At 46.7% G+C, this 21,919-nt stretch overlaps 3 protein-coding genes across 3 annotated transcripts in view; all 3 read right to left on the bottom strand.

The window, feature by feature from the left end:
- Positions 1-684: 684 nt before the first annotated feature.
- si:ch211-207e14.4 (interleukin-17 receptor D) lies at positions 685-12,795 on the bottom strand. The gene is made up of 13 exons (XM_056593222.1): positions 12,367-12,795; positions 9,625-9,709; positions 8,365-8,511; positions 7,929-8,047; positions 5,729-5,852; positions 5,466-5,504; positions 5,164-5,309; positions 4,894-4,968; positions 4,542-4,608; positions 3,807-3,950; positions 2,510-2,688; positions 1,326-1,871; positions 685-693 (listed from the first exon to the last, which is right to left on the bottom strand). Exons 1-13 carry the CDS (start codon positions 12,529-12,531, stop codon positions 685-687), a joined length of 1,845 nt encoding a protein of 614 aa, XP_056449197.1. The 5' UTR covers positions 12,532-12,795.
- A 124-nt stretch (positions 12,796-12,919) lies between these two features.
- fam50a (family with sequence similarity 50 member A) lies at positions 12,920-20,116 on the bottom strand. Its single transcript, XM_056596477.1, has 13 exons — positions 19,830-20,116; positions 19,274-19,358; positions 18,761-18,860; positions 18,204-18,364; positions 18,026-18,102; positions 17,802-17,868; positions 17,223-17,284; positions 16,717-16,793; positions 16,310-16,364; positions 15,990-16,038; positions 15,082-15,152; positions 14,650-14,760; positions 12,920-13,316 (listed from the first exon to the last, which is right to left on the bottom strand). Exons 1-13 carry the CDS (start codon positions 19,938-19,940, stop codon positions 13,308-13,310), a joined length of 1,035 nt encoding a protein of 344 aa, XP_056452452.1. The 5' UTR covers positions 19,941-20,116; the 3' UTR covers positions 12,920-13,307.
- A 52-nt stretch (positions 20,117-20,168) lies between these two features.
- cav4b (caveolin 4b) overlaps positions 20,169-21,919 on the bottom strand; it is a 2,382-nt gene continuing 631 nt past the window's right edge. Inside the window, exons 2-3 of the mRNA XM_056593112.1 lie at positions 21,224-21,411; positions 20,169-20,816 (exon numbers count right to left, since the gene is read on the bottom strand). Of these exons, the coding sequence (XP_056449087.1) occupies positions 20,624-20,816; positions 21,224-21,411 (381 nt within the window). The 3' untranslated portion in view covers positions 20,169-20,623. The remainder of the gene's footprint in view (positions 20,817-21,223; positions 21,412-21,919) is intronic.

Below are 21,919 nucleotides of genomic sequence, written 5' to 3'. Positions count from 1 at the left end.
TGCCAGATTTTCGCTGCAACATCACGTATTCACAGAAACATATATATGGAGAGCTAGCACATAACGTGTTTTACATCACATATAAAATGTTAACTACATGATATAACATCTGCTGTATCTAGGTATGCAATAAGCCTGTCACTCAAATAGCTTGTTTCTCAAGTTTGTAGGTGTTGTTTTTTAATAGAAATATACATCCAACATGGCAACACAGCTTGCAACCAGCGCTCGGAACCGCAATGGAATAGCGTTCAGCCGCTCCATGCCAAGATGCGCAACAGCAGGAAGGAATAGAAAATAAAAACAAAGTCTTGCTTTTCATTTTATTTGTATTATTGTACATATATAAACATGAAATGAATATTACAAAAATATATACGTTTAAATAGCTCAAACTACTACAATTGTACATGGTTAAGACCGACTGGATCAGATAAGTATCAGTCAGTTTTTACATGGGGTAAGATGTGCGCGTTTTACATTCAAAAAGCCGATTTATCATAACTGGCTTACCTTAAGATCATCATTTCAACAGTTGAATTGTTTACATTCGCTTGCACACAACTTCTCACAACGTAAATACTAAATTGTATACTCATTCTCACTTGGCTATATGACCGACGAATGCACAGAGAACTTTAAATGAAAATACACAGCAATACGACTGTTTTATATATATTATTGTTAAAATGCCTTGAATACACAAGAGAGCTTATGCAGAGGTTATAAAACGTTGTACATTCCAAAATACTCATTCTATTTTAACAGGAATAACTCGGAGGGGGGGGGGGGGGGGGGGGGGGGGGGGGGGGGTAAAGGAGGTTGCACTGTTTTGCACAAGAGAACTTTGGCAGGTATACTGTATACTTAAGATGTCCCAGCCATCCTTCATTTCTTTATTTTTAAATGGGACATATTATACCACCAGGCGTGAGCGTGATTCGCCTTACAATCTAGGTGGACACGCCCACTAGTGACGTCATATGGGGGCAGATTTTCGAAACGGCTTGTAAGGCTAATCACACTCACACCCGGTGGTGCAACATGTCCCCTTTAATAAACTTCCAGCTTCAATAAACCTTTGAGCGCGCGCCCTCCCAGCCACCAGGCGGACGTCGTGGTGCCGAGAGCATCGGCCCTGGGACTCCTCACACCGCTACGGCCGCCCACTCTTCCCACCCCCTTTGTCCCTTCTGCTCCTGCTGCTGCTCCTGCTGCTGCTGCTGCTGCTCCTCCTGCTGCTCCTGCTGCTCCTCCTCCTCCTCCTCCTCCTCCTCCTCCTCCTCCTCCTCCACCTCCACCTCCACCTCCTCCTCCTGCCCCACCCTCGCCGTCGCCGCCTCTCCCGCCAACCCGGCCTCCGCGATGGCCCGCAGCAGGGCGGCCCCGGACGGGACCCGGGCCAGCCCATCGCGGGACAGGTGCTCCACCTCCAGGTAGCGGCCGGGCGCGTGCAGGGCGACCCCGTGCAGGTGGGAGAAGAGCAGGGGCAGGTCGCCCGGCAGGCGGTAGCGGGCCACCAGGCCGAGCTCCAGGGGGATGTCCGTCTCCTCCGAGTGCGGGAAGATGGCCGCCATGTACTTGGACAGGTCTCTGCCGCGGGCCCGGGCTCGGCCCACCTCCTCCCCGATGAGGGCCACGGCCGCCTGGCAGATCAGCCCTCGCTCCTCCTCCCCCCCCTCCTCCTCCTCCTCCTCCTCCTCCTCTTTGTTGTCGTTCCCGTCGTTGCTGCGGCTGGGAGCCAGGGGACGGTGGTGGAGGCCCCTGGAGCAGAGCACCATGACGAAGTCGCTCTCCTGGAGCTGCCTGCACAGCCAGCCGATGGAGCCTTCCTCTGCCAGGTTGAGAGTGTCCCAAAGGTCCAGACACACCTGGCAGGGAGGGAGGGAGGGAGGGGTGGAGGGAGAGAGAGGCCCACAGAGAGACAGACAGAGAGAGAGAGAGGGAGGGAGGGAGGGAGAGAGAGAGGCCCACAGTGAGACAGACAGACAGACAGACAGACAGACAGACAGACAGACAGACAGACAGACAGACAGACAGACAGACAGACAGACAGACAGACAGACAGACAGAGAGAGGGAGAGAGAGAGGGAGACAGAGACCACAGAGAGAGAGAGAGAGGGAGAGAGAGAGGGAGACAGACACACAGAGAGAGAGAGAGAGAGAGAGAGGGAGGGAGACAGAGACCACAGAGAGAGAGCGAGAGCGAGAGAGGGAGGGAGACAGAGAGGCCCACAGAGAGAGAGAGAGAGAGACAGACAGAAATAAAACAGAGCGAGAGAGACAGACAGAGAGAGAGCGATAGAAAGAGAAACAGACACAGAGGACCAGACAGACACAGATGGAGTGGACAGAGAGCGAAACATTTAGAGACAGAGAGAGACAGGCAGCGAGCAGGCAAGTAAAAAAGAAGGTGAATCTCTGTTTCATGTTTTCTTCTTAACATTTTGTTATGGTTGGCCATCGTATCACACAAATGGTTTGCACGGAGAGGTAGTTCCTTGTCTACCTTAGTGGCCATGTGTTGCTGCACGAAAGCCCCAAGCTGCATGACAGCTCTGACGTGGGCGGGGCCATCCTTGCCACAGTAGCAAATCAGAAGGCGGGGCGGAGTCACACCTCCCTCTGGCAACAAGGCGACTTCCTCCTGTGCGGTCTTGTCTTGATGTCGTTCCACAATAACAACATCTGCTCCGAGACCGGAAAAAACTGGTTATTTGCAGTTTAGTTCCACCCCTTGTTGTTCTGTTTGAGTGTCAATCACAGACCGCAGACTGACATTCATAAAGGCAGCTTATAGTAGTTAGCGTTGAAGGCCAAATTACATAAAAAGTTTAACCGTCCAAAACATTCATGACTCATAAGAAAGTAGCAGAAGTATGTTAAAAAGCCATTAATTAGTCATACGTGTTTCGAGGAGGATTGAGAGAATAGGTTGAGGAGAAAAAGGAAAATATTCCAAATATTGATGAATAAAGAATAAATTACATTTAAGAGAACAATAAACTTTAAGTATCAAAATTAATTGAAAGGCTAGCCTGAGGAGGCCAAACTGAGTTTCCTTCTGTTTTCTAATGTTACTTTGTTAGATATCCATACAGATTTCTATACTTTACATTTTGCAATAGGTCTAGCAAGCAGTGTCCCCCCTATTCCTGATGCAGTGACAGATGTGCCTTTATTGTTCAACCTGATTCAATTTAACTTTATTGTTTTCGTACCACTAAAACCCAACCAAATTTAGTAAGTATCATCACTTTCAATATCACCGACAACATTATGGTTCAATTTTATTTGTCTATATTAGTTCACTTATTCACTAAATGTATCCTTACTTTGAATGTCATTCTATTCGGCACTGGCGTTAGCATTTACCCCGCCCCTATAAAATGTAACCGATCCCTGGCCCAATAGTTTCACCCAGGATCTATCAATTCCATCCGACATTGCAAAGTAGCATAAAGTGCAGGTCTATATTAGACTGGGTAGCCCCGCCTATTCTGCCGGCGATTTGAGTTCGCCCTGCAGAAGGGTCTGGAGAACAGCAACACATTTCTTTCTAGTTTCGATATGTTTTTGCGGGAGCCAATCACCAAGCTGGCTTTCCCCCCCGGGCGCACTATTGGCTGGTTCAACGCAATGACGACAAGCAAGGGACGTTAAGCAGCCAATTGCGCACAGAGTCATTTGAATTAGGCCCATTGATCCCGCCTCTTGTGCTGAAGAAACTGACAGCAGCTTCCCCATACCAACGTGCAGTCTATGACTGAGCTTGGTCTGGCAATAGTCTTTATGTGTTCTGGTACCTGGCTTCAGATCCGCCTTCTTCTTCCACAGGGTGGGCCTCCGGCAGAAGAAGAGCAGCAGGATGGCAGCCAGGACCCCCAGAGACAGGGCCAGCGGCAGGACCAGAGCCAGGGGCCGGGGGCCTGTCCCACCTGCTGCTGTGTCTGCATAGAAGACATGTCGGTTGATAACACGGCGGGTCGTCAAACAGGGGTTACCACACCTCGATGCCAGACAGAAGAACCCCCCTGGCGTCTACCTTGCACTCAAGAAATGTACGTCAGCATATAAAAAAAAAACGAAAGTGAAAGTGCCTCAGGTAGCTGTAGGTATGATTTATCAGCTATATTGGATGTGCTCCATTAGAGATGATCACAATCTTCAGCTATTCGTGTGTAAAAGGGTCTTTGAAATGTCAGCTTTGGTTGATTGCACGCATGCAACGTGTTTGACCCCACGTTGTTGTGAGACTGCTCCGGGCTCCTTTGTGACCAATCAGGTGATCTTGGTTCGGGGGGGGATTCCGTCTTGCCTGTCAGTCACAGGTGCGTGAATGCAACCCCTTCATAATGGCGTGGACTACAGAGGGAGGATAATTGTCTGGGTTGTCCAAAATCGTTCAAAATTCAAAGCCTTGGTCTGCTGGTTCTGCTCTAGCTCTCTCTCTCTCTGCTCTTATATCGCACCAACCGCAGCCGTTGTCACGTTCTCTCTCTCTCTCCGGATGATCGACATGAGGTTGAACAGGACGTTACCTCGCTCCCCCGGCGCAACCTGGAAGTCAAAGGAGGCCCTCACCGCATCCACCTCATCCGCGGCAATCTGTGAGGACGACAATGAGGACAAGCATTCAGGGTTATCTTTACTTACAGAACACTTTTGTCACAATGACAGTCCCAGGGCTTACAGTACCACACTTCATGCACACAGGCAGGCGCGTGCCTGAAGTGTACGCACGCGTACGCACGCGCGCACGCACACACACAGTACAAGGTTTGTATGCTATCGTAAATATTGTAAACTTTAAAAATATATATTAAGATAAAAAAATACATTCAAGAGTGAACTTATTTATCCGTTTTGTTTGATCACAATGACAGGTCATACCTCACAGGTGTAGTTAGTTCCTTCTTTCAGGCCCTCTAGGAGGAAACTGCAATGAGTTTTGTTTTTAGAGAAATCCTACGGAAGGAGGAAGATGAAACGCAAAGTTAGGATTTAGGTGGATTATGCAAAAAATACTCAGAATTGTCTTTAGCATTTACTACTTGTATCTGAACACACCAGTGATCGCTAGCAGACTTGTTTTGACTGGACGCAACTTTTATCTTTCTTTGCACTTCATACGACAAGTGTGTGGTGATGGGCTGGACTTACAGGTGTGATGCCCATGTAAGTCTTTCCTGTGGGCCCGTAGCACCAGGAGAAGTACTTCCTGACGCCCAGGGTGGGCGGGGCCAGGTTGAAGGTCACGGTGACCTCCGCCCTCTGTTGCTTCAGCGCGATCTGTTCAGGGTACCAGTCTACGAGTTCCACAGACCCCCGATGAACCATTAAAAACTGAATAGTTCACGTTTTGAGGCATACATTTATAATTTAAAAGTCAGCACCCTTCACTTCTTGCTTTTCATTTAAATTCGATTTTTATTTTAAATTATAATAATGGACTTCTAGCGTACCTTTTTTGCAGCGGTCGATTCCATGCTTCTTAGCGCACGCTATAAATACATGAAACACATTGTTTTGAATCGTACGTGTTTGGTAAATTACATAAAACACATTTGGTAAAATACACAAACATTGTTGATAACACTTGTCATATCAGTAGCGATGGAAATACAACTTTAATACATGTCAGGTATCTCAAGTCAGTACATATAACACATGTCGTACAGTAGGACAGCAGTAGGCCTTGTGTTGAAGCAGAGATGTGTCCTCTTACTGTTAGTGGAGAAGATCTTGGTGTAGAAGAACTTATCCCATTTCTCTGGGGCAGGGATAGCCATGACGGTGACTGCGTACTGGGCCCCCAGGGTCAGCCCGGGGAAAGGGTCTGAGGTGTATTCCTGAAGTTCAAAACCAGGTCAGTAACCCGACACACTACAAAACACTTTTTTGAAACGCACGGATCTGTGTTTTTACTGCGTAGCCATTCAGCCTTTAAATACTTTTGTCCAAACCAGGTCAGTAACCCGACACACTACAAAACACTTTTTTGAAACAGCCTGACCTCTGTTTATAATGCGTAGCCTTTAGCCACATTTGTCCAAAGGTGTTAATAAACATAATTTCTTAACACCTTTTTTATTTATTTTAATTATATTGATACATCAACGTCATTGTAATACAGGCCTCGTGTGTAACATTTATCCTTTACTCTTTAGCGATTCTAGCTGAAGGCTTTGTATGGAGTCAGAACAGTCTCATTATTAATGAATGCACAGAGAAGGATTCACAAATGTATTTTGTGATTTATATATAAATTACTCTTCTCACAAATACATTTCAATGCACACACAAATGGATATCGGCATGTATAAATGTAAAATAAATCCATAAACAAAAATAAGTTACACAAACATATTTCTGATCCACACACAAATATGTCTTGTTTTAAATAAAGGTAATATAAATCCATAAATATATTAATTTAAAAAAGATTTGCAATTTTCATCAAAAATGTATTTGGATGTTGTTACATTTATGTACAAACTGTTAAACTTGAATTTACAAGACGCTTTTCATTTGTGAGCTTGTTTGCATTTATGTGTGGATTTTTGAGACTCTCCTGACGTCGCTAGATTCACAAATGCATTTTTTTCAACAAGGAAGTCTCTGTAGCCAATCAGATGCCTCCCTCGTTTTCAGTCAACCACATGACTGCTGTGACTGGGTTTTTACGTCGGTGCCGTTTACTACTTTAACGGCACCGATAATCCCAAAACCCAGTCGAAATTAGATGGAAAAAGTGTCGTGACGCAGCATTTACTTCTTCACCACCTAGAGATTGTTATGTACGATCATCATTCAAAAAACCATGTTCTTTCCGATAGAGTAGACATTTGACAGAGAACCGGGAGGCTCGGAGGCTGGACTCAGAGGTCGGAACTGCAGCCATGTGATTGGCTGAAAACGAGGGAGGCATCTGATTGGCTACAGAGAGTTCCTTGTTGAAAAAAATGCATTTGTGAATCTAGCGACGTCAGGAGAGTCTCAAAAATCCACACATAAATGCAGACAGTTTCACACACAAATGCAAACAAGCTCACAAATGAAAAGCGTCTTGTAAATTCAAGTTTAACAGTTTGTACATAAATGTAACAACATCCAAATACATTTTTGATAAATTGCAAATCTTTTTTAAATTAATATATTTATGGATTTATATTACCTTTATTTAAAACAAGACATATTTGTGTGTGGATCAGAAATATGTTTGTGAAACTTATTTTTTTTTATGGATTTATTTTACATTTATACATGCCGATATCCATTTGTGTGTGCATTGAAATGTATTTGTGAGAAGAGAGTAATTTATATATAAATCACAAAATACATTTGTGAATCCTTCTCTGTGCATTCATTAATAATGAGACTGTTCTGACTCCATAGCTTTGTTCCACAGTGCCTCAAAATGAGCATGACAGACTTGACACACTTGTTGTTGGGGATGAGTCATTTCGCTAACGGATAACCGAAGATAGTCTGCTAACATGCAAGCCCTTGGCTGAGAGCAAAACAGGCTAACCCCTTAATTATCACGCATTCCATGTCATTCCAAATCATTAATGTTCCCTGTTATTCATACTACCTGGAGAAGCGTGTTGTATAGCCTGCAGTACATGTAATGTCCACCCCTTATTGTGGCCACCACTGATCCCAGTTTGGCAAACACGCCTTATTCCAAGTAAGTGCCAATGTAAACCATTGATCTAACAAAGGATAATCCAAAGATGATCCAATATGTTGGTTTTGACTTGAAAGAGGGCCAAGGGAAGATTAAGGAAGGAAGGGGAGAGAGAGAGAGAGAGAGAGAGAGAGAGAGAGAGAAAAAGAGAGAGAGAAAGAGAAAGAGAAAGAGAAAGAGAAAGAGAAAGAGAAAGAGAAAGAGAGAGAGAGAGAGAGAGAGAGAGAGATCCTACCAGTTGGGCATGGGAGGCCGTGAGAGAGAGGTTGTGTCTGAAGAGGAAGAGCTGACAGGTGATCTGGGTCCCCCCGAGGACCTGCAGGGACACCTCGAAGCCTCGCAGGAATGCAATCCCTATGAACATACACACGCACATACACACCATTTTATTAGCTTCTTCTCGTGCACTAAACTAACTGAAAACACACACAAATTAAAATAAGTAACAGAAAAGTCACTTCATTGCAAAATGCTTGAGTCACTACAGATTGGACGGATTTCATGGGTAAATTTGCCTTAATGCTACATTTTTGCATCGTTAGATAAGATATAGTTTATGAATCCCAGCCGGGAATTCTGTGAACCGGTCCTCTACAAATCATTCATCGATTTACAATTGAACCAGTGAAATGTCTTTGTGTGCCGGTGAGAGCGAGCTTTACTAGTCTCACCGTAATAGCTGGGCTTCCAGGAGACCACGGCGCTGTCCGTTTCAGAGCTGTCGGGCAACAGCTCCACCTTCAAGTCCTTGGGGCCATGGACGTAGTGCTGGCACTCCTCCTGCCCGAACACCTCAGCGCACTGCCAGGGGATACAACCTGGAGGGGATTCCCAGTACAGTGGTTAGGAGGCCCGGGTCCAAGCGGAGAGGTACTGGGTTCGAGTCCCCATGTTCACAGTTTAGCAGTAGGCTTCTTTGAGAAGGATGCCCTAACCTGCTCCTTAACGACTTGTATCTGAATTCACTGTCCAACCCCAACCTGCCTCTTAACAAAGTATTTTTGGATGATATCGTTCAAATCATTTCACTTTAGAATTGTAGAAGTAGTATCTTTTTATTTTTTTTTTTATCCATCATCGTTAAGAAAAGGAAGCCATCCAAATCCAATTGCAGCTGGCAGCTTTGCCTGCATACTGGGCCAAGATGACGTGGAATGTGTTTATTGTTGGGGTGTACACCTAAACTTTACTCGCCATCATATCGGGTTTATCTTGTTCTTTTGGACACTTACCCGTGACCACGTAGGCAAACGTAAAGAGCACATTATAGAGAGCAAACACAGAGGCTCCAAGTCAACATCGGCTAAATGTAGGTTCTCCAGTTCTAGCTGAGCGGAGAGTTCTGCCTCCTTATTTGAGCCAAAAGAGAGTCAAAACGTCAACACCTTTTACCTTGTATCCCACTTTATGCTCTGCTTTTGATTGACAGCATTATGGATGCCGGGTTATGGACTTATGGCACACTATGGAATGCATATGCATAAGTGCAAATGGATATCGTTTTCCAAACACACACACACACGCACTCACAAACTGCACAACACACACACACACACAGACAAACACACACACACACACACACCCCTCCCCTAGTGACCTGTTCCACAGATTTAGAGGGATACATTGTCCTAACTATTCTCCACCGTGTGTGTGTGTGTGTTTCCTCTCTCTTGAGTTCCAGAGAAGTTTACGATGAGTTCTGGTATTACTCCTCACGGCCTCGTTTTGAGGTTTGAGGTCAATGCACCGTCTGGGCCAGACGGTCGTAAAGCGGGGCTTGTCATGCCTTTTGAAAGTGTCAAGGGAGTTTGTACGACTAAAACTGGCCTGATTTAAAAACATCAAGGAGCGGTTGAGGGTGAGGGCATCTCGCCCAGGGAGGCCTGCGGGATGAATGCACCAACAGCAGGGGGGAGATGGAGCTCACGTACTTCCAAACACTGCACGGTGCGGGGCGCCCAGCGTTTTCTCCACATCTGCCTGTGTGATCCGGCAGTACTCGCAGCCGTCTCCTCCCTACGTGGTTATAAAAGCATATACAACATTTCATCAATCACAATTAGGTTCCAGCCATTCATTAAACAGCTGGACACACTCAACATCAAACGTTCAACAACCTCTTCGATAGTCCCCATTATGCTTCCCTAGTGCATTTTGTTCTTTTCATTGCGGCATTGTTATTATTTGAGGAAGGCGAGAACGAAACCAGATTTGATTTCCTTTGTGTGAACACATGCTTAGGCCAAGAAATAAATGTGAGCCTGATTACGGTGTAGGATTAAAGCTGGACCGCCTTTGAAAACCCACTTGGGATTGCAGTGCGATTACAGTGTTGCAGTGGTCCGAAGCAACATGAAAAAAGCCTTGTTTAGTGCCTGGTGATTGATGACTTCAGACAGAGGTCCTTTCACAACGAATGCTAAAAAGTAATGACACAGGGTAGCAGCCACAAACGCTTTTACTATAGAACGGTGCATTCCAACCTTGTGGAATGCCTTTCTCTCAACTACTTTTCTACCCGTTATTATTCTCTTACCTAGCTGCTGATGTAATCTATACACAATATATATAATTTAAAAAAAAAATCAATGGCGCATACATGCATAGATATATATACGTTGTTTCGAGTAATGTTCATCCAACAGTAGTGCGGTGGGCTCGGGACTGTCTGCCTCACACATATATATACCCTATAGACAATGGACAACCGCGGCATTCTTCATGACACAACCTCCAACACACACACACAAACACATGGACACAATCACACACACGCACCGGTTCCGCCAATAGACAGCCACGACAAGTCCATCAGTCACACAACCACAACAGGCAGATGAGCACGAAGCACACAATGATGAATGAGGCCGCAGGTAGTCTGAGGGGAGGCAGCGAGACAAGGGGCTTAACTTCATCACAGTCTTAAGCTACTCATCTTACAGGTTTGGAAAATGACAGGGGACCGAGGAGACAGGGGCGAGACGCCCCAGGCAGGACGAGAGAGAGAGAGACGTTAGAGAGAGAGAGAGAGAGAGAGAGAGAGAGAGAGAGAGAGAGAGAGAGAGAGAGAGAGACGTTAGAGAGAGAGACGTTAGAGAGAGAGAGAGAGAGAGAGAGAGAGAGACGTTAGAGAGAGAGAGAGAGAGAGAGAGACGTTAGAGAGAGAGAGAGAGAGAGAGAGAGAGAGAGAGAGAGACGTTAGAGAGAGAGACGTTAGAGAGAGAGACGTTAGAGAGACGTTAGAGAGAGAGACGTTAGAGAGAGAGAGAGAGAGAGAGAGACGTTAGAGAGAGAGAGAGAGACGTTAGAGAGAGAGAGAGAGAGACAGAGACAGAGAGAGAGAGAGAGAGAGAGAGAGAAAGAGGGAAAAGAGGGGGGTGGACAAATAGAGGGAGAGAGAGGGAGGGACAAACGGGGAGAGATGTAGGACCCGCTGGAAACGTTTGTGATCATGGTGTTTACACGTGTACATGGTGTAACTGTCCATTCACCCGCAGTTTTTGTGTGTGTGTGTGTGTGTGTGTGTGTGTGTGTGTGTGTGTGTGTGTGTGTGTGTGTGTGAGCTGTGTGTGTGTGTGTGTGTGAGAGAGAGCACATTTCTGCCTCAAATTAAAAAAAAAAAATTTTTTGGAAAATTTAAAAAGTTGTGGAACGCTGTCTTGGATTAAGTGCAATCAGAGTTCATATCACTACACCTGCAGGGAATGATAGAAATAGAGGTCTTCCTAGCACACGATGGAATGCGTTTTGTATGAACACAAACTAAGAAGTGCATGGACCCCATTTTTTTTTTTTTTATATAATTTTCATAAATTCATGTTTTTTGTGCATGGTTTGAGAACTTCTGCTGACTTTGTTTTTTTGAATTACATAAAATACAAAAATGATTGTTTGGTGGATGTGCATCATTGGTGACCTCAGATGAGAATGAAACACAAGTCAGTTTCCTGTTTACAGCCAAAGAACCAACCGTAATTTGAAGACCTTCCCATTTCATTTTTAAAACCTGACTTTCAGATGCTGTTTAATTCTATTATTGTGATAAGAACGATATTAGGAGACGAAAAGTCTAATTATATAAATTAATACATTATAAACATTTTTACAATTTAAATCCTGTGTAAATTTATACTACAAATATTTGTACACTTATTTAAACAAATATGGTAAACCTTTTCTGCTCTATTGACTCATACTGCTGCGGTTAGTTAGTCCTGACCAGCTGTGGAATGCATATCACACTGATAGCACTCGTACATGCATCTACATCTGCAATCTATGAAATAACAATAAATAATTTTAATTAAAAATGTTATTTTCTGCAATTTCCAAACCAATAACAAAGCTATTTGACAGATGTGTTCAGATCAATATCTCATGTGAAGGCCAATTTGACATGGTCTGAGCGGTAAATTCAACATGGGCTGTCCATGCATTTGTGTGTGCGTGCGTGTCGGAGGATTGAAAGCCATGCCAGGTATTTGGAGGAAACACACCGTCTATAATCAGCCGGAAAAAAGAAAATGACCCAAAACGAACCCGGAAAATACTCCATAGAAATGAATGCATGTACCGCTCACCCCGAAGTCATTAACTTTTTTCGTAGAACCAGTTCACAGACTCGACGTTTGCATTTGATGAACACCAATCGGTTGCACAACGATTCCCCTTACCTGTTGCACACACGACAGGCTGCAGTTCTGGGGCGCCATGGCAACAGCGGCGGCGGCGGCCAGAACCTCTGGCGCCCAGAGCGGCCGTCCAACCATCAGAACAAGCGCCAGAGTCCACATGCTCGGGGGGCACCCAGCGCGCCGCTCTCCGTCACACACACACATCCCGAGGCGTTTTGTATCCCCGGGACCCGTTCGAAACGAAAACAAACAAAGCAGTCGGCCACACTCCTTCTCGCCATACGTGTGGGGACGACGGTCCACTTGACCCTGCGGGGCGACCTCGCGGGAGCGCGAGCGCTCGGACGGCAGCGGCAGCGGCAGAAGCAGCAGCAGGAATTCCGGTGCCTCTGAGGTTTGCGTGAGAGCGAGAGAGACAGACTGCAGGAGGAGGAGGCATCGTGGGACGAGGGGAGTGGTGACCTTAGGCTACAGGGAGGCGGGGATCCTAGCCTCCTTGCTGTGCGTGTTTAAACACTCTGAACACCGTTCAGGCTCTCCATCGAGACCACTGCAGGAGAAGGTAAAGCCACAGGCAGAGCCCGGGATCCAAGGGACTGGGTGGAAAGGTTTCTTTTATTCATAACAATAAATGACAGCCAGATACGTTTCATCATTACACTGGATAGTAACAGCATGGGCTATGTACACATAATTCTTCCTTGTTCTCGCAAGGGGGGGGGGGGGGGGGGGCTACGGATATCGACCAAGTCCAGACGCAACGGTGGTGGCAATTTAGCAGGATGGTAGGGATGGATACGATTCTCGATACCTCAACACTGAAATAAAAAAAAAAACACTTCACTTAAAAACGTAAAGACCTTTAGGAAGTATCGCAGGGGACACAGGGGACACGGTAATAAAATAGCATGTACAACTCTCGTCGCTTCTCGTCGCACATCGCCGGGGGTTCGGAGACCGCTGCCGCCGCCGCGGTGCCCTCACCGGATCTGGAAGACAAAACAAGAAGGAATGCCATCAGACCAAAGGATTCCAGCCCGGGGCCACAGATCAGTTAGGGGGCTTAAACACACCACGACTCGCTAGCCTTTGTATAGCAAAACAAACATGGCAAACGATTGCCTTGTGGCTTGAGCAGGTGGCTCGTCTATTTGGCTGTAAATCAGGGAACACTCACAAAGCTGCAGGCAACTACGAATTGAGCAACAGCAATAACGCGAGGTCTTGTTTCGTCGTCATTTTGATTTGGTGTTTCTGTTAATTAACAAATAAACCCCATTTGGTCACAGGAACAAATGAAAAACGTCTGTTTTTGTGACAACGCGATTGCATTACATAGCCGTAGACGACATTTCAACGAGCGCTCCCACTTCCTCGCTGCATCCCTTTGGGCGGTGAGGGATTTTAATTGGGAAAGTGTTGGAACGAGCGCAAAACACACCGCCAAAAACCAACCGTCATCGAGGAAAACGCTTAAGGCTTAAGACATATTGGCAAGGAGGACTGATCGGATGTTTGGGTCCTGGGAATGTTGTGATGTAAACACGAGAAGAAGAATACACGCCAACAATAAGAAGCTGATGTAAACACGAGAAGAAGAAGAAGAATGCACGCCAACAATAAGAAGCTGATGTAAATACGAGAAGAAGAAGAATGCACGGCGACCTAAGAAGCTAATGTATAAGGGAGAAGAAGAAGAATGCACGCCTAATGAATAAGGTAATAGTGGGCCTGCACCTAGCCTGGAAGGTCGTTTCCTTTGCTCTGTTGTACAGAACTAGCTCTGGGCTGGCATTGGAACTTTTTCCTACGTCTCATCCTTGTTTAACCATGGAAATAAAATAGCTGATGATTAACACCATTTAAACATCCTAACCAAACTGTTTTGTATTGACAACCCGCTGAGTGGAAAATCCTACAAATATCCCCGGGAACGCCTGTAGCGGAACTGTGACCCATGGGCTAACGCGTAGCATCCCTCCGCGGGATCTAGTGCAGAACCCACTGGGGGAACTGTGAACGATAGGCTAACGCGTAGCATCCCTCCTCGCATTCTAGTGAAGGACCCAGTATCGGAACTGTGACCTCATCCTTGTTTAACCATTGAAACAAAAAATAACTGCATCTTTACCCACTTTAACACACCCAAACCCCAACTGTTTTTGCAATGACAACCCGCTGAGTGGAAAATCCTACAAAGATGCCCGGGAACACCTGTAGGGGAACTGTGACCCATGGGCTAACACGTAGCATCCCTCCGCGGGATCTAGTGCGGAACCCACTGGGGGAATCTGGGACCGCCAACACTAGGCGCCGCCTCACCGTGTACTTGTCCCACTTCTTCTCGGGGTCGTAAGGCTCCCAGCGGCTGGCGGGGAAGATGTGCTTGTTCTTCTCGTACCAGCTCCTCAGCACCACTTTACCCGCGTGAGACTGGAGGACGCGGGAGAACCGGGACAGGAGGGGGGGGGAGAGAGAGAGAGAGAGAGAGAGAGAGAGAGAGAGGAGAACAGGAACACGTTACGGAACCGTACGGGACGACATCAGGGAGGTTTATAGGCCTTGTTGTGCAAACACTTATTTCAGTATTTGCACAACTGATGTTATGATTAAACATCATAACATCGTCTCGCGACATAAAGAATCGCAAAAATGTACAGAATCCAATAGGTATCATTTCAGCACTCGTTTATAATGGTTTATAACAATAATATCGTGTTGTGGGGTCCACCCCTCATTGACAGGCAACCACACCTCGTCTTTCTCCACGGTTGCGTCGTTGACCAGGCGGATGTCATCGTGGACGTCGAAGCTGAACAGAGGACCTGGGAAACAAACGCAGACCAGAGCCTCCTGAGCACACACAGAGCAGACCCTCCTGAACCCACACACACAGACAGACCCTCCTGAACCCACACACACACAGACCTGAACCCACACACACAGAGCAGACCCTCCTGAACCCACACACACAGAGCAGACCCTCCTGAACCCACACACACACAGAGCAGACCCTCCTGAACCCACACACACACAGAGCAGACCCTCCTGAACCCACACACACAGAGCAGACCCTCCTGAACCCACACACACACACCAGACCCTCCTGAACCCACACACACACACAGAGCAGACCCTCCTGAACCCACACACACACACACACACACAGAGAGCAGACCCTCCTGAACCCACACACACAGAGCAGACCCTCCTGCACCCACACACACACAGACCAGAGCCTCCTGAGCACACACAGAGCAGACCCTCCTGAACCCACACACACAGAGCAGACCCTCCTGAACACACACACACACACACACACAGAGAGCAGACCCTCCTGAACCCACACACACACCAGACCCTCCTGAGCACACATGCAGATCACCAAGCGTCCGTCTGAGTCCAGGGTGAAACTGTGGGCCGTTCCTCAAGCTACTCACTGAGTATTTACAATCATGTCTGTAGGCAGAATGCTGTAGCCCAAGGGAACAGCTTCAGACACTAAAGAGCAGGTCTGGGTAGGGGGTGTTTGCTTAAGGAGGCCTTCCGGCTAGACTGGACATTTGTGATCAAACCCAGTGGCTTCTGCCTGGCTGGGAGTCCAACAACCCCTCATCCCACCCCTGCTTACACTGTAAGGAAATGTCAAAACCTGAACTCACCTGACTTTCCTCTGGCCTTGGTCACAATGAAGTCATAGAAACTGTGATGCTGAGGGGGAAGGGGGAAGAGAGAGAGAGAGAGAGAGAGAGAGAGAGAGAGAACAGCACACCATTGCTGTCACCGGTATGATTCATTCATATGATTAACACACATGCACCCATTTGTCAGGAATGCCGTCAGGTTGCCAAAAATCCATTCGCCAAGACCGACGAGTAACTGCTGCCAACCGGGTCCCGCCAGTAGGCGCTCAAGCGTCGCGCGCACGTCAATCACGGGAGTGTGTTTGTTTTGCAGCGCGCGGCGCCTGCCAAGTACTTACGTGCGGGATTATCAGGTCCTCTTTGATGTACATGAGCTGCTCCACTCCGGCGGACCTGTGGCGGAACACAAGTCGTTGACGGAGGAGTGAGGACGGCGTGCTGGCACGGCGCTGCTCGCGGGGTATCGACTTGTGGTGTGGGTTCAGGGTGACAGCGTGGGATTGTTTTAAATCGGGTGCTGATCTGAGTGGATCTGAGTTTTGCCGTGTGTGTGTAATTATGTGGGCGTGTCTCTCATTTGCAACAACACGGAAATATTCACACACACACACACACACACACACACACACACACACACACACACACACACACACACACACACACACACACACACACACACACACACACACACACACACACACACACACACACACACACACACACACACACACACACACACACACACCTGAGCTCGCTGAAGTCCTTCCGGAGGACCTCCAGGGCACGCTGGAGGAAGTTCTGGATGGTGTTGCCCTTCTTCATCTGAGGAGGAGGAGCATTGACCCATTACTCGACATTCATCCACCGGTCGGCCGGCCCAGCATCACGGGGCCGGTTGGAGGCCATGTTTTCATTAAGTCCATGACGTAGAGTACAACTGACCATTATTGTCATTGTCCGTTTAGATTATTGTTGAAATTATTGTTCCACATTATCATATTAATGAAATATATATTTGTAAGCTATTCACTTGATAATTAATAATATAATCCAGTTTTCAAGCAGCCAGTGTATTTTACTCGATAAATGAAAAGAAAAACAATATATAATAAAACTTTAATAATTATTTTTATTTTTTATCTTTCTGGATCTATTTCTGTTTTTTTCACCTGTGCTAGGGCTTCAGCCAGCAGCTGAAACCCTATGATGGGAGTGGTGGGTCTTTTCTAGGGAATTCTCTGCATCTCTCACCTTGACAGTCTTACGGTGACCTGACCCATCCCAGTAGCTGAACGTGATCTCAATCTCCTCACCTGTGGGTGCAGACAAGGGGAGGTCAAGCCTACTTACCAAAATACATCTAATCACTCAATAGTAGGCCACATAGTTTCATTGATGGATACGTCTCACGTTATGTACATCTTTATCAGTGTTTGTGTGTGGCAGGAATATTAATCTTCTGCCCTACCATGTTACAACTGCTGTATTGTTAACCTACAGCTACTAACAAATCCTAAATAAGTGATTTGTTTAACTAAGACTATGAACTAGAGTCTTTGCCTGTACCACGTTGCTCCTTAAAATGCTTTCTAGTGGTTATCAATATTATTCCATACGTTTGGCCCACTCCGCTGACGACACTTCCTGTCCTCACAGAGGTGAGACTAAAGTGGGCTGGTAGGGGTGCCTGCTGCCACTTGTTAACAGTAAATCATGAATGGATATGTGAAGAAAACACTACAGCCGTGTGTGTTTGTGTGTGTCTGCGTGTGTGCGTGCGAGTGCATGTGTGTGCGTGTGTGTGTGTGTGTGTGTGTGTCTCTCTCTCACTCTTGATCTTCTCCTGCTTCCCCTCCCACTCCTGTCTCAGCTCCTCCCTGAGGCGGTTCTCCTCCTCCTGCAGAGGCACCATTCATCGTCACACCCAAACAGAGGAGGAACAGATTGGGGCCACTCAAATTGGCCTATCGCCTTCAGCCATGAAGCTCATTTTTAAGCAATAATATAGGACTATGGCGGTCTAAATAGGGAACGGGTGTGACAGATGCTGTTACCTCTCGGTCGCGATCGGGCAGGAAGCTGGTGTCCACATCCGGGTTCTTCCCCAGCTTCTTCTTCTTTGCTGGGAAATCTGTCAAATTCAAGAAACGAAACCGACGCGTCAGGATGAGAAACCGAGAAGACCAAGGGGCGGCCGTTAAAGTGGGGAGGTGTCGGGACATGGGCACCCACAATCCTCCTCGTCTTCCTCCTCCTCCTCCTCCTCTTCTTCCTCTTCCTCCTCCTCCTCCTCTCCGTCCCCCTCTCCGTCGTCATCGGGGTTAAAGGACAAGCTGGCGATCTTCCTCTTCTGCTCCTCCTTCCTCTTCTTCTCCTTCTGTTTCTCGAGCTTCCTGAGAGCGGCAACCATCAGGAATGAAATATTAATCACACAATATTTAAAAATACATACCGACATATACATGAGAGTAACAGTTGACTTCGCTGGGTTACTTCTTTTTGTTTTTTTCATATTGTGTATATTGGTACATGTTCTGTATAATCTCCAAAATGTCTCTATTTACTTCAGTTCTTCAAGCAGTGACACACTTTTTACATGTGTATCAAAAAAACATGTGTTTTTTTCAGTTTTTCTTCAATGCTTATTTGATAAAAAAACGAGTCTTTACTTGTGACGGAGCCTTTGAGATTATGGATGACCCTTTATAGACTACATCATTGATGAATAACACAAATCTTTGAAAAGTATAGTTAGTTGCGGGCTAAAACAATGAGGGGAGGCGACTGACAGCATGAGTTCCTTGGACTGCTCCTTCTTAGCCAGCTGTTTCTCCCGCTCCTTCACCAGCGCCTCCTGCTTTGCCTTCATGTCATTCAGCGTCACCAGACCTGAGCAAGGCGGGCAGGAAAAACAGGACTCAAACCAGCACCCCCATACCATGCTTCATAACAATGACATAGAGTAGCCTACACGTCATTAGTATGTAGCCTATACAGTTGATATAATTTTCTAATTGTTCAAAAATGTAATAAGAATTATGATGTTGGTGTATAAACAGTTGTACTAGTAATTTTTTCCGCATGGATATTTGTTTGGGGGTTTGGGGAATTTATTTGGGAGACTTTTGGGAAATCTTATGACGGCCTTGTATTTGGCAACCAGATTTCGCATTTGGGATTGATTACATCGTTTTTTAGCAAGAAGTATGTTGTGTGCTTGTTCAGGGCGATGCCCTTGGTCGGTGAATTTAAACTGATGAGTTACAGCGGGTGCATTCGTCGCCTTCGCCTCTGGAACGTACCGACGGTGCTGGACTTGAGCTCAGCCTCCACGGCATCGTAGTGGGCCGAGAACTTCTTGTCAATGTTGGACTTCACCATGTTGTCCTACAAACGCAGGCCAAACGCAGACGGGGAAAAGGTCAACAAACAAAAGCACACACACATTCCCACTAACAAGACTTTATGAATTAACAGAAAACTATACATGTTATGATGAACCTATCTGATAATCACACGCTATTTCTTGTGTCAATTGACAAACTGATGGTTTGTCAGACATCTTCAATGGTATTTGCGTGCCCAGATGATTAACGTAGAGGGGGTAGCACATCTGGTGGTTAACCTTATGGGGATTCATGTATTTTACATTGGTTTGGTGGTTTATTATACTGCATATATGTAAACAATCCGTCTGGAATCCTGCGTAGAGCGACTCTAGCTCCCCCCTCTGGAAACCATCGGCCCAACCTCCCAGTCCCTAGGCCTAGAGACAACCAGGGTACGGGGGGCTATTCACTTCATTACGATGGACAACGGTGTAGTAGAGCAACATGAGCGTAAAGTAGACATAGCCACCTCTGCGATTCTCAGCTTGAGTTGTTCCAGTTGCTCCCTCTCCTTTTCTCGTTTCTTCCTCAGCTGCATGGCTCTCCCGGCCTCGCTGGCCGCCCCCTTGTACTGCGCCATGACGGCTGGCTTCGTTCAGTCCGTTTATTACACCACTATAATCTAATACACCGCAGATCTACTTCTTGATAAATGGGATTCAAATGAAGTACGACATCCAATTTGGTCCTGAGCAGAGACTCCGTACTCTTCTGGAAGAGTGGAACACAATCACAACAAGCAATATGGCGGCGTCGAAATGCATGCTGGGTATTTCTTTCTAGTCTCGCGTGCGTTTATGAGATCATCGTTTGGGCAGTCTTTAGTGTTTATTGCTTGAATATTTCTAGGATTACAACATTGTTTTAAACATCACAGCAATTTATAAAAAGTCTAAGCGGACATGGTAAAAAATTCAAATAAAACTTAAAAGAGCTTTAGTAAAATCCAAAGTTAATTATTATTTGTAACAAAAAATATATATATATAAAGAACACACAATAATAGAGAAAGGACAACAATTATTTATGATTTACGTTTTGTTCATTCAATTTTGAAACCAATAAAATAAAATAACAAGAATAACATTCCCTTACTCCCTTCCTACATAGTAATGATTGATCCTTTGTTAAATCGAATAAAACACTCCCTCCCTCTCTTTCACTCACTCACTCACTCACTCACTCACTCACTCACTCACTCACTCACTCACTCACTCACTCACTCACTCACTCACTCACTCACTCAATAAATCATTCAGTCCCTCATACAGCCTCTTTGTGGCCGGCGGAAGACCATGCCGCGTCCTTGTAGTTGGACAGCGAGACAGCTATCTGGCTGCAGCAGAGAGCGAGGGATCTACACGTGGGAGAGATGAAGTCGTTGACGGCACACAGCCACACAGAGTGCAGGCACGGAAGAAACGTGTTGCTGAGCTGCACGCACGGAACCACGCACCTACAGGGGCACCAGATTCAAGGCATGGAAAAGAGAGAGAGAGAGAGAGAGGGGGGAGAGAGAGGGAAGGAGAAGGAGAGAGAGAGGGGAAATAGAGAGAGAGAGAGAGAGAGAGAGAGAGAGAGAGAGAGAGAGAGAGAGAGAGAGAGAGAGAGAGAGAGAGAGAGATTATAATTATGATTCAAGTTATTCTGGAAGACAGTGAGATTTCTGCCAAAGAATTAATAAATTACTTCATAATAATAATAATAAGTAAAAGAAGAAGAATTTATGTAATGCAATGACTGCATTCTATTGACTTCCAGTTGAAAGGTGCTGGGTTCGATCCCGAATGTCTTCCCGATGACTGAACAGTAATGAGTCCGGGATGGCAGGAGGTGTTGTGTTGTGGTTGGAGGGGGGCCTACCAGATGTGGAGGCACGCCAGGAGGCCCAGGAATACGCCAGCGAGCAGGGCCATGGGCACGGCCAGCACCAGAGACAGCACCCTGTAGGTCCACAACCGCGCCGTCTCGAACCCCAGCAGGCTCAGGCCCCACACGCGGTCCGGGCTATGGTGGGACGCGGGCTCGGCCAACACATCACTCACCTCCACCTGGCAGGGGGAGAGAGAGAGAGAGAGAGAGAGAGAGAGGGAGAGAGAGTAGAGAGAGAGGAGAGAGAGAGGAATAGAGAGGGGGGAGGGGGGGTCAGAGGATAAGAGAGAGAGAGGGGGGGTGGGGGGAGAGAGGGGGTGGAGGGGGTAGTAGAGAGAGAGAGAGAGAGAGAAGAGAGAGAGGGGGGGGAGGGGGGGTTGGGGCGCAGAGAGAGAGAGAGAGAGAGAAAGGGGGAGAGAGAGAGAGAGAGAGAGGAGGGGGGGGGGGGGGAGGGGGGGAGGAGGGGGGGTGATAGAGAGATGAGAGAGAGGAGAGAGAGAGAGAAGAGAGAGAAGAGAGGAGAGTGGGGGGCAGAGAGGAGAGAGGGTGGGGTTCAGAGAGAGAGGAGAGGGGGTGGGGGAGAGGAGAGAGAGAGGGGGGACGAGAGAGAGAGAGAAGAGGAGAGAGAGAGAGAGAGAGAGAGAGGAGGGGGGGGCAAGAGAGAGGGGGGAGAGGGAGAGAGAGGGA

This window comes from Gadus chalcogrammus, chromosome 1 (assembly GCF_026213295.1).
Source record: "Gadus chalcogrammus isolate NIFS_2021 chromosome 1, NIFS_Gcha_1.0, whole genome shotgun sequence".
Taxonomy (NCBI): domain Eukaryota; kingdom Metazoa; phylum Chordata; class Actinopteri; order Gadiformes; family Gadidae; genus Gadus; species Gadus chalcogrammus.
This window is presented reverse-complemented; position numbering and strand designations above follow the sequence as displayed.

Excerpts from the sequence above, each read along its gene's own strand:
- si:ch211-207e14.4 (XM_056593222.1), bottom strand. The coding sequence starts at position 12,531 with ATGTGTGTGTGTGACGGAGAGCGGCGCGCTGGGTGCCCCCCGAGCATG. Across the intron at positions 8,512-9,624 it reads GCACCGTGCAGTGTTTGGAA|GTTGTATCCCCTGGCAGTGC; the intron begins GTACGTGAGCTC and ends AATCCCCTCCAG. Across the intron at positions 2,689-3,806 it reads GAAGGCGGATCTGAAGCCAG|ATGTTGTTATTGTGGAACGA; the intron begins GTACCAGAACAC and ends GTCTCGGAGCAG.
- fam50a (XM_056596477.1), bottom strand. The coding sequence starts at position 19,940 with ATGGCGCAGTACAAGGGGGCGGCCAGCGAGGCCGGGAGAGCCATGCAG. Across the intron at positions 16,039-16,309 it reads AGGACCTGATAATCCCGCAC|CATCACAGTTTCTATGACTT; the intron begins GTAAGTACTTGG and ends CTTCCCCCTCAG. Across the intron at positions 14,761-15,081 it reads CAACCGTGGAGAAAGACGAG|TCTCACGCGGGTAAAGTGGT; the intron begins GTGTGGTTGCCT and ends CGCGTCCTCCAG.